General features: G+C 39.9%; 1 protein-coding gene across 2 annotated transcripts in view; it reads left to right on the forward strand.

Annotated features, from left to right (window-relative positions):
• The window catches only part of SMCHD1 (structural maintenance of chromosomes flexible hinge domain containing 1), a 397862-nt gene that overhangs the window by 106768 nt on the left and 279018 nt on the right, over nt 1-12076 (forward strand). For both annotated transcript variants that reach the window (XM_088469636.1, XM_088469637.1), the window contains exons 13-17: nt 573-770; nt 5063-5176; nt 10889-10995; nt 11086-11168; nt 11438-11551. In XM_088469636.1, coding sequence (XP_088325762.1) covers nt 573-770; nt 5063-5176; nt 10889-10995; nt 11086-11168; nt 11438-11551 — 616 coding nt within the window. The remainder of the gene's footprint in view (nt 1-572; nt 771-5062; nt 5177-10888; nt 10996-11085; nt 11169-11437; nt 11552-12076) is intronic.

Here is a 12076-nt window from a genome sequence, read left to right on the forward strand (position 1 = left end):
TGATACTAGCACACTCCTTTAAGGAAATTAAAATATCTAAGGTCTACCTGGGTGAAACAGAGTACATCCTCTAGTGTGTTGTATGTGTGTTGATATGTAGTTAAATGGTTAATCGCTATGTGCTGTCTCTTAACTGTGCATTATTGTGCATGACTCATCTGTCTAAATAATATCACAAGTCTGAGTAAATATTCACCAAACTTAAAGGTCAGGCTGATTAGACTCCAGGTTTAGGACATTTTCACATGCCTCTATAAAAGTATCTGCATGTGCACAAGTGTATCTGTTGTTGGAGCATCACGGTGCTGTATGGCCCAAGAGACATTGATACCTTATCGTATTGACTACTGTTTGTTTTCCTATACATGTATCCTGTTATATTCAATAAAGCCTGGAAGTTAGTCCACACGTCGGAATCAACATTTGGACTAACTTCACTGCTCACATCCGTTACGCACCTGCAAGTGTGTGTGTGTGTTAAAGAGAGGTTAAGCTTCTAAATCTGTGTTAAAGAATCCATAAAAGTGGTGGCATAAGGCGTGTGTTTTATTTTTTTGTTTGTTTTTTAACAGGAACAGAGAGTAAAGATTGACAGAGAATTTGCATCATGGATAAAGGATTGCCATGAAAAGTTTGATAAACAAATAAAATTTTGTGGCTTTAAGGAAATTATAACTCGTAATGATATTTCCGCAAAACGTATGCAATCTCCTTGGGCAACGTACACATCTATAGAGTGGGATGGAAAGAAGTACAAAGCTGGCCAACTAGTAAGTTATATATTTCTTTTTATAAAAAGTATGCATTATTTTTTCCCGGCTGCAATCTGTTTTATATAACTTTTATCGCTTTGCAGGCCTGGGTAAATACAAATTTTATGGATTCATGATTAGAAATTTTTTTTACATAAAAACACATACCAAAGCATTATTTGCAAAACGCGATGCATGGAGTAGAAAGCATAAATTCTACTTTCTAGTCTACTCTTCTGCATCATCCGTCTGAAAAATATGATGTAGAGCTCTTGGCTTCTTTCACTGCAGTACTCACCCTGTTTGTGGTGTTGTACCTACTGGATTGGTTCCGTATACTCAGCTTCTGCTTGAGGACAACAGATACCTTTTTCTGCAACTGATAAGAGTTCTGTACAAAATAGGTGTAGTCCAAGTGGATATATCACTGATTCCTCATGGTCTCAAAAAGATGCATGAGGGGGGTTTGAGAGACTGAGCAACCTATCTTTACCATTGAGGATGCTTCAACTCCTACTAAAATAAAAATATCTCAATTATTACACAAGTTGTAGCCGATAACCCAAAGGGAGTGGGGAGTGAGGGAGACCTAAGCACTGTGTATTCTGTATATGTTAATGTTATATTGGGAAATCCATCTACGGGCAAATTATAATGCAACTAAGGGCGAATTGCTAATTGACCTCTGGCGGTGCACCCATGAGAGTAAAATGCAGGTATAAGCAAGGAGAAAGATGAGAACTCTTTGTTTGGGGCACTCGCACTATTGGAGATCATTTAATACACAACCTTTATTAATACAGTAAAAAATCCATCACATCAAGCGATCATTTGATGTGTTGCATTTTATACTGTAATAATAAACTTTCTGTTTTAAATTATCTCTAATAGTGTGAGTACCCCAAACAAACTTATACAATTTGCAGCCTGTAAGCAAAAAATGTCAGACTTGGATGCAGGCTGTGAAGAAACAACTTCTGATATGTTGGACTCAGCTGTTTTATACTGCTCCTGAATATTGATTTTTAATTTGTAATAGAAGGCGTCTCTCCTCCATTTTGCAGTGGAGAGGGCACATCATCTTCCTTCTGAACCTCCTCAGCCCAGTGCTCTCTTCCGTACATTTATTGCAAAATTACTGCAATTTAGAGACTGGGACGTTGTTTTTCAATTTGCTAGACAAAGGGGGTTTTAGGGTTAAGCCGGTGGGCTAATTTTCCTGTACTTGATGTTGAGCAATGCTTCTGTAATATAGGTACATGTCTACTCTGATTTTTCTTGTATTGTATTTTATTCATTTTTAATTTGTCTGATGGTTGCATTTCTGGCACATGTTTCTCTGCTCCACTATTAGCTGTTGTGGAGGTTTGCAATTCCTATTTTATTTAGCTCAATTTACTGCATTATGTTTATCAATTCTTCTGTATTTTCAGTAAGGGGGCATTCCCCATGCTCACTTGGAGTGTCAGGGACATTAATCATAAGATGGGCTTATCACAATTTAAAGTTTGATCCTGAATTTGCTTGTTTAACAGAAACATCTCTGAGAGTAGAGCTATGTCTTTGAACAAACTGTATAAGGAGATGCCTATATCTTCACCTAATTCCAGGGATGTTTGAGTACTTATTTAAAAAAAAAACATCCATAATGTGTGTTTTGTTGTATTAGAATGACACAAATCAGACATTGTTGTAATTCGTAGGGATAGTAGGTAATGCGGAGAAATGTAAAGTGTTTCTCATAGCACTCAGCAGGCCCTGGACCTATGAGTATAACTGTGGAGTGCAGCTTACCTAGAGGACACCTGGGTAAATACAAGCAACAGTGGCCAGAGGGAGGGCTATCAATTTCCATGATGTCCGGTATTATGCATATGATTCTTCTATTTGGCTAAATACAATCCTAAATTGGCATAAACTGTGGGGAAATAGAGCATAGTACAAAAACAGTACCAAGAAACAAAATAAAAAACAAACAAGGGAAAATACAAGATATTCAAGGTGCATAAATGCAAGATCACCTAGAGTGTAAGAAAAATACTGTACATAACAGGAACTTGGTATGGTATTTAACAAACAGATTTGATATAAAATCACTATGTAAAACTCTGTATGAGTAAAACCAGATTCTAATTTTTCCTCCTTCACAATTTTTTTTTTCCCACTGTCCAATATTGAAGTTGGGTCATTTTTGAAGCCTGTCCCTTTCTCATTCACAAATTCACAATCATGACATTTCTGACTGTCTTCAGTTTAAAAATATCTCTTGTATCCCTACTATTTCACTCATGTTACAACTAAAATGCTCATACTTGCTCTAATCATATGCTAGCAAGACTTCAGCAACATTGGTCTTCCAAAAAATTAACTGGGATTTGTGTTTCCGAAAGCTATAATTTTGAGCGCGTTAGTAAAAGATGTAAAGTTGTGAAGTATGTTAGAATGAAATCATTAGGAGACTGTTTAGTATTACAGATCTTTTAAAAGTTAACTATAAAAAAAATTGTGTATTTCATAATGATACAAAGCATTTAAAAATCATCATACATCCCGCAGACTACTTAACAATTATGTTAATATTCAACTAATTGAAACCAGATTTAATTTTTTTACATAAAATGTAATCCTGTGTGGAATCAACCTTGCTCAAATAATACAGGTGGTCGTTTTATTTCTCATTGTTTGACAATCATTGTCCACTTTTGGACATCAACCTCCTCTATAAAAGCTCTATTTAGTTGTTTAGTACTGTGGTCATTAACCTCAAACATAAACCACACATTTCATCAGCTCAACTGGGATTCTGGTTTGCATGAGAAGGTGCCATCCTGAAGTGACCAGTGACTTGCTAGAGTATAGCAAAAGTTTGGAGTATAAAGCATCAATGAAACATGGGCATGGAATATGAAGCCTCAATGACCCATATGCAAAATACTTATGCTATACTACAGTGCAGTAACAGGGCAGCAGTGCACCCTGTGCTGGCCCCACCCCCTAAGCCTGTGACATCTACAGTAGTGCTACTGGCTGCAGGGTGCCGTTCCAGGATATACACCATGTAAACAGGCGCGAGCTGCTTTGGCTACAGATAATGTGTGGCACACCCTATAAATTTGCTGGCCAAATATTTTGATTCAGAAACTGACTATCTACTCCTATCTAGCTTTTGACACTAAAGCTGTGAGGCTTGTACTGATAAAATAGTTGTCCCCTAAATGCAGAAAAAGTTTGTATTAGCAGAGTAACATTGCTTGCTCAACTGAATATTCTGCACATGGGAACAAGCTGCACAAAGCTATACATCACCCTTTTGATATTCAGTGCACAGACAAATGCAGGCTCCTAACTATCATCAGATAAAAAGAATTACAAAACACAGCTGCATGCACTTAATGATAGTGTGTGTAATATAATATAAATTTAATAGTAGACACCTCTTTGGAGCCAATAAAGGAGTTTTCCAAACTGAATGGATTAAGTGACAAAGTAATTCTGGTCCAAATAATATTCACGGCTTGCAGTGATACTAATAAAAATCTAATGTTTAATGAATCCCCGATGCTGTGTAGGGTAGTGCATACATGGGACAGTCTCCAGGCAAAAGTGGTATATCCTGGAATATAAACATAATTGATGGTCTGAGAGAGTTTTAACACATTCTATGTCCTATTACATACATATCATTCTCTATGTTCTGTTATATACACATCTGCTGACCCTGTCCTATTACATTCCATCAGCCTATCCATTCACCCCTCTTTGCCTCACCCATCCCAGACCCATAAAGAATTATTTGTGAAGAAAAAAATAACATACCTAGGCAGCTTCTGGGGTGGCCATGCAATGCATTCACAGGTTCACCTCTCAAATATTTGGAAGGGGCGAGCCACCCTTGTGCCCATTCTCTTGTTCTGACACCCTTCTCCCTTGATGGGCACAGTGTTTCACATTTTTTAGAAGGCAATCACTCACCCTGCACCCCCCTGGCTACGCCACTGCCTGTAGCATTCCTTTAAGTGTGCTGCAGTTTGGGAAACACTGCATTATGGGCTATATTCTGGCATACACACTGCCCCGTTTTCGCTCTCGTTAGTTGTTTTTTATTAGAATTATGCTGTCAGAGCTATAGAGAAGAATAGTATGAGTGAAGTAAATGTGTATTTAAGAAAGTATGCATTGTGTGTTGTGTAATTAGATGATTTATTATAACTATTGAAGGCCAGATCAAATGAAAACAGGAATACAGACTAATTTTAAAGTGTTTTTTTATTCTGTTGCCTTTTAATGTCATAATTTCTCTCTGCCCATAGGTGAAAACTTTTAAAACTGTGCCTTTAGTTTACGGAAGCATTGTCAAGTTTCTCCTCTATGGAAATCACGATGGAGATGTTTATGCTACAGGTGGAGAGGTTCTAATTGCTTTGGTATGTATTTTAAAGAAGACAAGATCCTAGTTCCTTGCTGAGGAACATAATATGAACAAATATGGAAGAAAATGGTTTGTGCATTTCTTTCTTCTGTCTGTAATTGTGCTTGCTTTCTAGCATAAGGATGTCTTTGTCTGCAGCATGTTAATTACAGTTTTCTTTTGTATTGCAGCTGGTGTTCTTATTCTATGTTGTTTGCAGTACAGATTTCTATTACTGTTGTGCTATAGTAACACAACACATGATAAATATCTGTAAAAAGTGAAATCTATACTTTAACTTTGAAGTAACATGTGAAGTATTTTACATGATTCTAGTATTTGGGCCTAATTTAAATTTTTCATCCATCTGGGGAATGCCATTACTTCTGAGTTATGCATAGTGAGGTGTGGAGTCGGACACTAGCTAATTGAAAACTGTCTCCCACCCCTTATATAACCCCTCTCCTTCCACCGTAAGCTTAGTCTTGTTTTTAGTGCCTTGGAGTAAGGCACTGGCTAGGTCCTAGCTTTTAGTTAGGTTTTATTTCTTTATTTTGATAATTGGTTTTGGGTGCTTAGTATCTGGCAACAGACGACAAGCACTAGCAGAGTGGGAGTTGTATAGAAAAGAGGTCTGTGTAAAGCTATATCCCACTCCAGAGACAGACCCTGAGAGAACCACCAAACTGCAGTCCCTGGGTCTCTCTCCATGCCAGACACACACATGAGGGGGCCGCTGGCAAAGAAAAGGTAAGCTTATTACAGAATGTGTAAAAATCTTATTTGCCATTTTGTACTGCTTCCCGGCACACTGCTTTTGAGCAGATTGGCCGGGCTTGTTATTACTCATATGCATTGTAGAGCCGTCATGTCCCCGGGGCTTCCACAGCACAACGCCGCTTTTAGTCCCCAACGGTTTCCTTGTTGGGCCACCAGAGGGATTACAGAGCAGCAACATGCTGCTGGCTTTTGAGGAGAGAGGGTCTTGATGGATTCCAGCACGCGGCGCCACTGCTTTTGTAGTCTTTCAGCGGGTGACGTCATCATTCCGGCCCGCGGGTAGTCTTCAGGGAACACCGGAGGCTATGATTACACAGGTAGCCTGAGTGAACAGGAATGCCACGCCTGGCCACGCCTCCCCCAGGTATTTTATCATCATCAGCAGCTCACGAAAGCCATGCATTCCATCGGATGAGAGCGGCTGAAGCTGTGTGGAGGAGCTCACAGCAGACACTGGGGGATAAAGGCCAACAAGATAAGCAGTTAACTAGGATTATTACTTATATGCATTAACCTGGTGTTTTCTGGGATTATAGATATATAAGCATCTTTTACTGCACTTTTCTCAGGAATTTAGGCAGCAACATACAGGGGTATATACGATTTTGTTTTACCTTTTGGTTTTTGCAAAGAATTTGGACTTTTAAGAGGCATGGTTATTTTTTGCATTCAACAGATGGGTGAATAGAGTCTTAATTAGCCTCTCATTTTCTATTCAATCAGTGCTACACTTTTTCCATGGGAATTCAGGTAGCTATCTGTATTGGTTAGACAAGGGTTCCAAAAAAACAGGGATCAGTCACTCAGTAGAGATATAGTAACTCTAGTGCAGATGGTAGAAAAAATAGGCTATCTCTGATTTGAGATAGCAAAAAGCTAATTTTTATTGAGTTTATACATAGATACAGCAAATAAATCTAATAGCAATAATCAAAGTGTATAGTGCATGTAGCAGTAAGCACATGTATATGAAGTAGCACCGAGTAATTGTGTAGTAGAGCAGTCAAAATATATCAGACTTCAAAGTGCATATGGTGTAGCAACAATGCAATATACAGTACTATGGATAAATAAATAGCGAATAAAATTAATAAATGTGTCCATGTAGCAGCAAGCACAAGTATATGAAATAGCACCGAATACAGGTATGTAAGGTGCAAAAAATATAGCGAACTTCAAAGTGCATATAGTGTAGCAGCAATAATAATTACCATACAATACACAGTACCATGTATAAATAATTAGCAGATAAAATAAATACAATAGTGCTCAAAATGCATATGCAGTGGAGCAATCAGAATAGCTCCATTAAGTCAAACCACAATAATCCATACCATTTGATGGTGGTGAGTGTCAATCCAGGTAAGAGAACAAGGGTTACGGACACCATCCTGTTTCAGACACTCGCAAGCTTAGATGAATAATAGGTTACTGCACGTCAGTACCAACGTGTTTTGAGCTAGTAGCTCTTTGTCAAGACTGTTTATACTTGTAAAAAATGTGAGAAAATATTGCCAATAGGTACGGACCCATGGTTGGTCTGCGCTGGCTGTTTCATTATCAGGAAGTTCGGCTGAACAGCCGGTAGTGCCTGATTGGGCCAGATCTATGGCTGACACCTTAGGTGAATTACGTCTCACTTTCAGGAAAATTATATGATACCCTGTGCTCAAGATCCTCCTTTGTCTGATCCCTCGGTAGAGCCCAGATGGGCCCAGAATATGGGACGATGTCTCGCTCATATGGCGATGTCCCTAAATAAATAACGTAAGCAGGGGCCACAGCCGTTAAGAAATTCTGGCCATTCCTCAGTGGATTTTCCTGGAGAAGAGGCCTCCGCTACCTCTTCCCAGATAGCAGGGGAATTGGATTATGACTGGGAAGACACCTCCTACTGGGAGGGTGACTCCCATTCTGATTCAGGAGTTTCTATGTTGATAGATGGAAAACCTTTGCAGCTACAGGAAGCAGCTATGCAAGAGACTAGTTCAGTTTCTGTCTTTAAATGTAAAAAGAAACCTGTATCTGTTTTCCCCAAACGTTCACATTTTGAGGAAATACTGAAAGAATGTCCAGTTCCAAAGAGATTATTTTCCAGTCCTCTTCCTGGGGATGGTTGCAGAAAGGCAGCTCTAATGCAGGCAATTTCTGCGCTTTACGACTCCGAAGTAATTGTTCTGGTTCCAGTACTACAGCAAGGTCTGGGGTTCTACTCCAGTCTTTTCTGGGTAGACAAACCAGACTGGTCATTTTGTCCCATTCTTAACCTCAGGGGGTTAAATGCATATCTCCACTTGGAAAGATTTAAGATGGAGTCAATAAAGTCAGTCATTTGTTCCATGGCGGAAGATTATTTTCTGGCCTCCATAGATATCAAGGATGCCTACCTCCATATTCCTATATGGAGGGGCTATCAACTTCTTCTGAGGTTTGCAGTGGGGCATCGGCATTTTCAGTTTCGGGCTCTGCCATTCAGTTTGGCCACTGCCCCAGAGTCTTTACAAAGGTTATGGCACACATGATCTCCCTACTCTGGAGTGGGGGGATAAATGTGTTGGCTTATCTGGACGATTTGTTGCTAAGGGCAGCCTCAATAGCTCTATTGCAACAACATCTTTAGCTTACCATAGGTATGCTCCAGAGATTCGGCTGGATCATCAATTTCCCCAAATCAAATTTAATTCCATCTCAAAGGATGGTATTTTTGGGTCTTCTCTTCGACACCCAGTGTCGCAGAGTGCTTATTCCTCAGACAAAGATTCAGGATCTGCAATCCAGAATAAGGACCATCTTACAGATAACTCATATCAGTTCTCAGGGCGATGCAGGTACTGGAAAAATGGTGGCTTCCTTCGAAGTCGTTCCTTTTGCCAGATTTCATGCCCGTCCACTACAAAACCAATTGCTTCATCGATGGGTGAAGCCAGACCCTCGATTAAACAGGCAGATGTTCAGATTATCTCTGCCGACTCAGCAGTCTCTCTGGTGGTGGTTACAGGATGCAAATCTGAACAAGGGTTGCCAATTGTCAATAATTGGACCATTGTCACCATAGTTGCCAGCGTAACAGGCTGGGGGGCGGTGCTTCTAGACACACACCTACAGTGTCTTTGGTCCGTCCAGGAAGCGTCTCTCTCCATCACTATACTGGAATTAATGGCAATTCGATATGCATTGAGTCGGGCTCAATGCCATCTAAGGAATTTACCAGTGCGAATCCAATCGGACAATGTCACTGCAGTTGCTTACATAAACAAGCAGGGTGGCACATGCAGCTGGCAAGCAATGAGGGAGGTTTCTCACATCCATTCCGGGAGTGGACAACTGGGAGGCGGACTTCTTAAGTCGCCACAGTGTGCATACAGTGGAATGGGAATTGCACCAGAAGGTGTTTGCAGAAATAATTGCCCGATGGGGATCTTCCATATCGTCTGCCCCTGTGTCCAGATCTGTTGCTTCAGGGTAAATGTCATCACCCCAATTTGCCTCGGTTGGCTTTGACGGCATGGTTCTTGAATCCAATGTTTTGAGGGTCAAAGGGTTTTCAGAATCTGTGGAGAAAACCATGATACAGGATCGCAAGCCAGCTACTTCCCAGATCTATCATCGGATATGGAAGATTTATATTTCTTGGTGTGAACAGCAGAAGTTCAAACCTGAAAGATAGTATCTCGTCTCTTGTCTTTTCTGCAAGAGGGGTTGGTTAAGGGTCTTAGATTGTCCTCCTTTAAGGGACAAATTTCCGAGAAATTTGGCCTTCTTGCAGGGTGTTCTTCGCCTACAGCCTCCTTTTGTCCCATCGGTTCCTCCTTGGGACTTGAATTTAGTTTTGGAGGCACTTCAAAGGGCACTGTTTGAGCCTTTGGAAACTGTAGAATTGTGATGTCTTACTTTGAAGGTAGTTTTCCTTTTGGCCATTGCTTCGGCCAAAAGGATATCTGAGTTAGCGCCTCTTTTCAGTAAATCTCCGCTTCTCATCTTTCATGAGGAATAGGGTAGTGTTACGCACTAAACCTTCCTTTCTTCCAAAGGTGGTATCAGCTTTCCACATTAACCAGGATATTGTCCTTCCAGCTTTTCGCCAGGATTCAGTAACTAATGAAGATTCTTCCTTAGCACTGTTGGATGTGGTACATGCGTTACGCGTTTACGTGAACAGTACTGCGTCTTTGTTGATTGATGTGCCAAAAAGAGGCTGGCCTCCCTCGAAAGGATCCATCGCTAGATGGGTCATTTCTGCCATTCGGCAGGCATATTTGTCCTCGAACGATTCCGGCCTCAATTCGGACCCACTCAACTTGTGCTGTCGTGGCTTCTTGGGCTGTACGGCATGGTACCTCGGTTGAGCAGCTGTGCAAAGCAGCTACCTGGTCATATGTACACACTTTTTTACAAAAATGTTACTGCTTCCATACATTTGGCGCAAGGGATGCCACTGTTGGGCGGAAAATTCTTAGAGCGGTAGGTTCTGACGCTCCCCACTCCTTGGCTTGCTTTGGTATATCACACAGAAGTAATGACATCCCCCAGATGGATGAAAAAGGAAATTTTTACTCACCATAAAATCTCCTTCCTTGGAGTCCATCTGGGGGATGCCTAGATCCCTCCCTTGTTTGGTCTCTTTCGTGGGTCTTTCTCCGACTTTGTTAAACATTAGACTGAGCTTATGGTGGAAGGGGAGCAGTTATATATGCTGTGGGAGACAGTTTTCAATTAGCTAGTGTCAGACTCCACACCTCAATATGCAGAAGTGATGGCATCCCCCAGATGGACTCCAAGGAAGAGATTTTACGGTGAATAAAAATCACATTTTTGTGTGTAGAAATATTTAATGTTATTACGAAGACAAGTTTTAGGTGACAGGATAGTGGAGTTGGGAAAATGCTGAGTTCGCAAACCTAGCACCGCAATGAGTTTTTCCCCCCCCCTAACATTGCTATCCTTTTAGGAACCAAAAGCATTGCATGATGAAACAAAATGTGTGCCGATTTCCAAACTTGATCGTACTGTAGTACTGAATACTATAAGGAAGTATATAGAGGATGAAATGGCAAGGTATGAAATATTTTTTCTTGCTTACTCTGTAATCTATTTCCAGGTTATTATTTCAACTGTGTTTTCTTTTTTTTTTTTTTTTTTTTGAAGGTTCCCTGACTCATTGGCTGTCACATGGCCTGAAGGAGATGCTTTGGAGGAAAATGAGGAGAAATTAGCAGGAACTACTATAGGTAAAATAGAACATTTTGACAACAAAAATTTTTTTTTTTTTTTATTTAGACAAGAATCAATCATAAGTGCTCAAAGAAGTTTTAACATAGATTGAATCTGTATTAAGCACTTTTCTTAGCATCTCCTGTCAAAAATGTTAATAAAGGTTGGTTTGGCGGTAGTTTCTTGAATACTGAATGACTTATTTCTTAATTTTTATTGCATTATCTGAAATCATTTAACTGTATTCTTGGAAACACACTTTTTTTGTTCTCTTGTCTGTCTGTAGGAGCAATAAGAGCTGAAATTCTGAACAAGAAGAGAGAAGCTGTGCAAAAGCTTCCAAGTACAAGTCATGGAAATTCAAAGAAACTTTTGGTGGAGTTGAAGGTGCTATTGCATTGTAAGTATAAAACGTGTGATGAGAGACTATTATTGTTCATATGATTCAAGTATAAAACATTGTTACCTTTGATAGTTTTCTGGTGAAGTCAGTCTTTGTAAATATAGCTAATTTTACCTGTACAGTTGTGCAGCACCATAACATTCAACACAGTAACGCTCACAGGGCCGCGCATGCACTGTGGCTTCATCCCGCTGGGGTAACAGCACAGTGGAGAAGGAAGATGGTGCAGGAGCACTCCTCTCCAAATACGTTGAAATAGGGCAGAATGATTTTTATAGTTTTTTTATTTTTTTTAAGTATAGTTAAGCACTGAAGTTGTGTATTAGTTGTGCCTTGGACATATTTTTTTTTTTTGTCACTGCAGTTTCAAAAGAAACTCTGTCAAATTCAACATAACCCACAGTTGTATATCTGCTCTCAAGTTGTATGTGAAGTGGTACATCAAAGTGAAACCAGTTATTAGATTGGTACTGCCCTAAGCAGACAGTTAGGCTGTTTCATAGAGATCATAAGCAGGGCTTA

The sequence above is a fragment of the Taudactylus pleione genome, unplaced genomic scaffold (assembly GCF_031769625.1).
Source record: "Taudactylus pleione unplaced genomic scaffold, aTauple2 ptg000093l, whole genome shotgun sequence".
In the NCBI taxonomy this organism is placed as follows: Eukaryota; Metazoa; Chordata; class Amphibia; order Anura; family Myobatrachidae; genus Taudactylus; species Taudactylus pleione.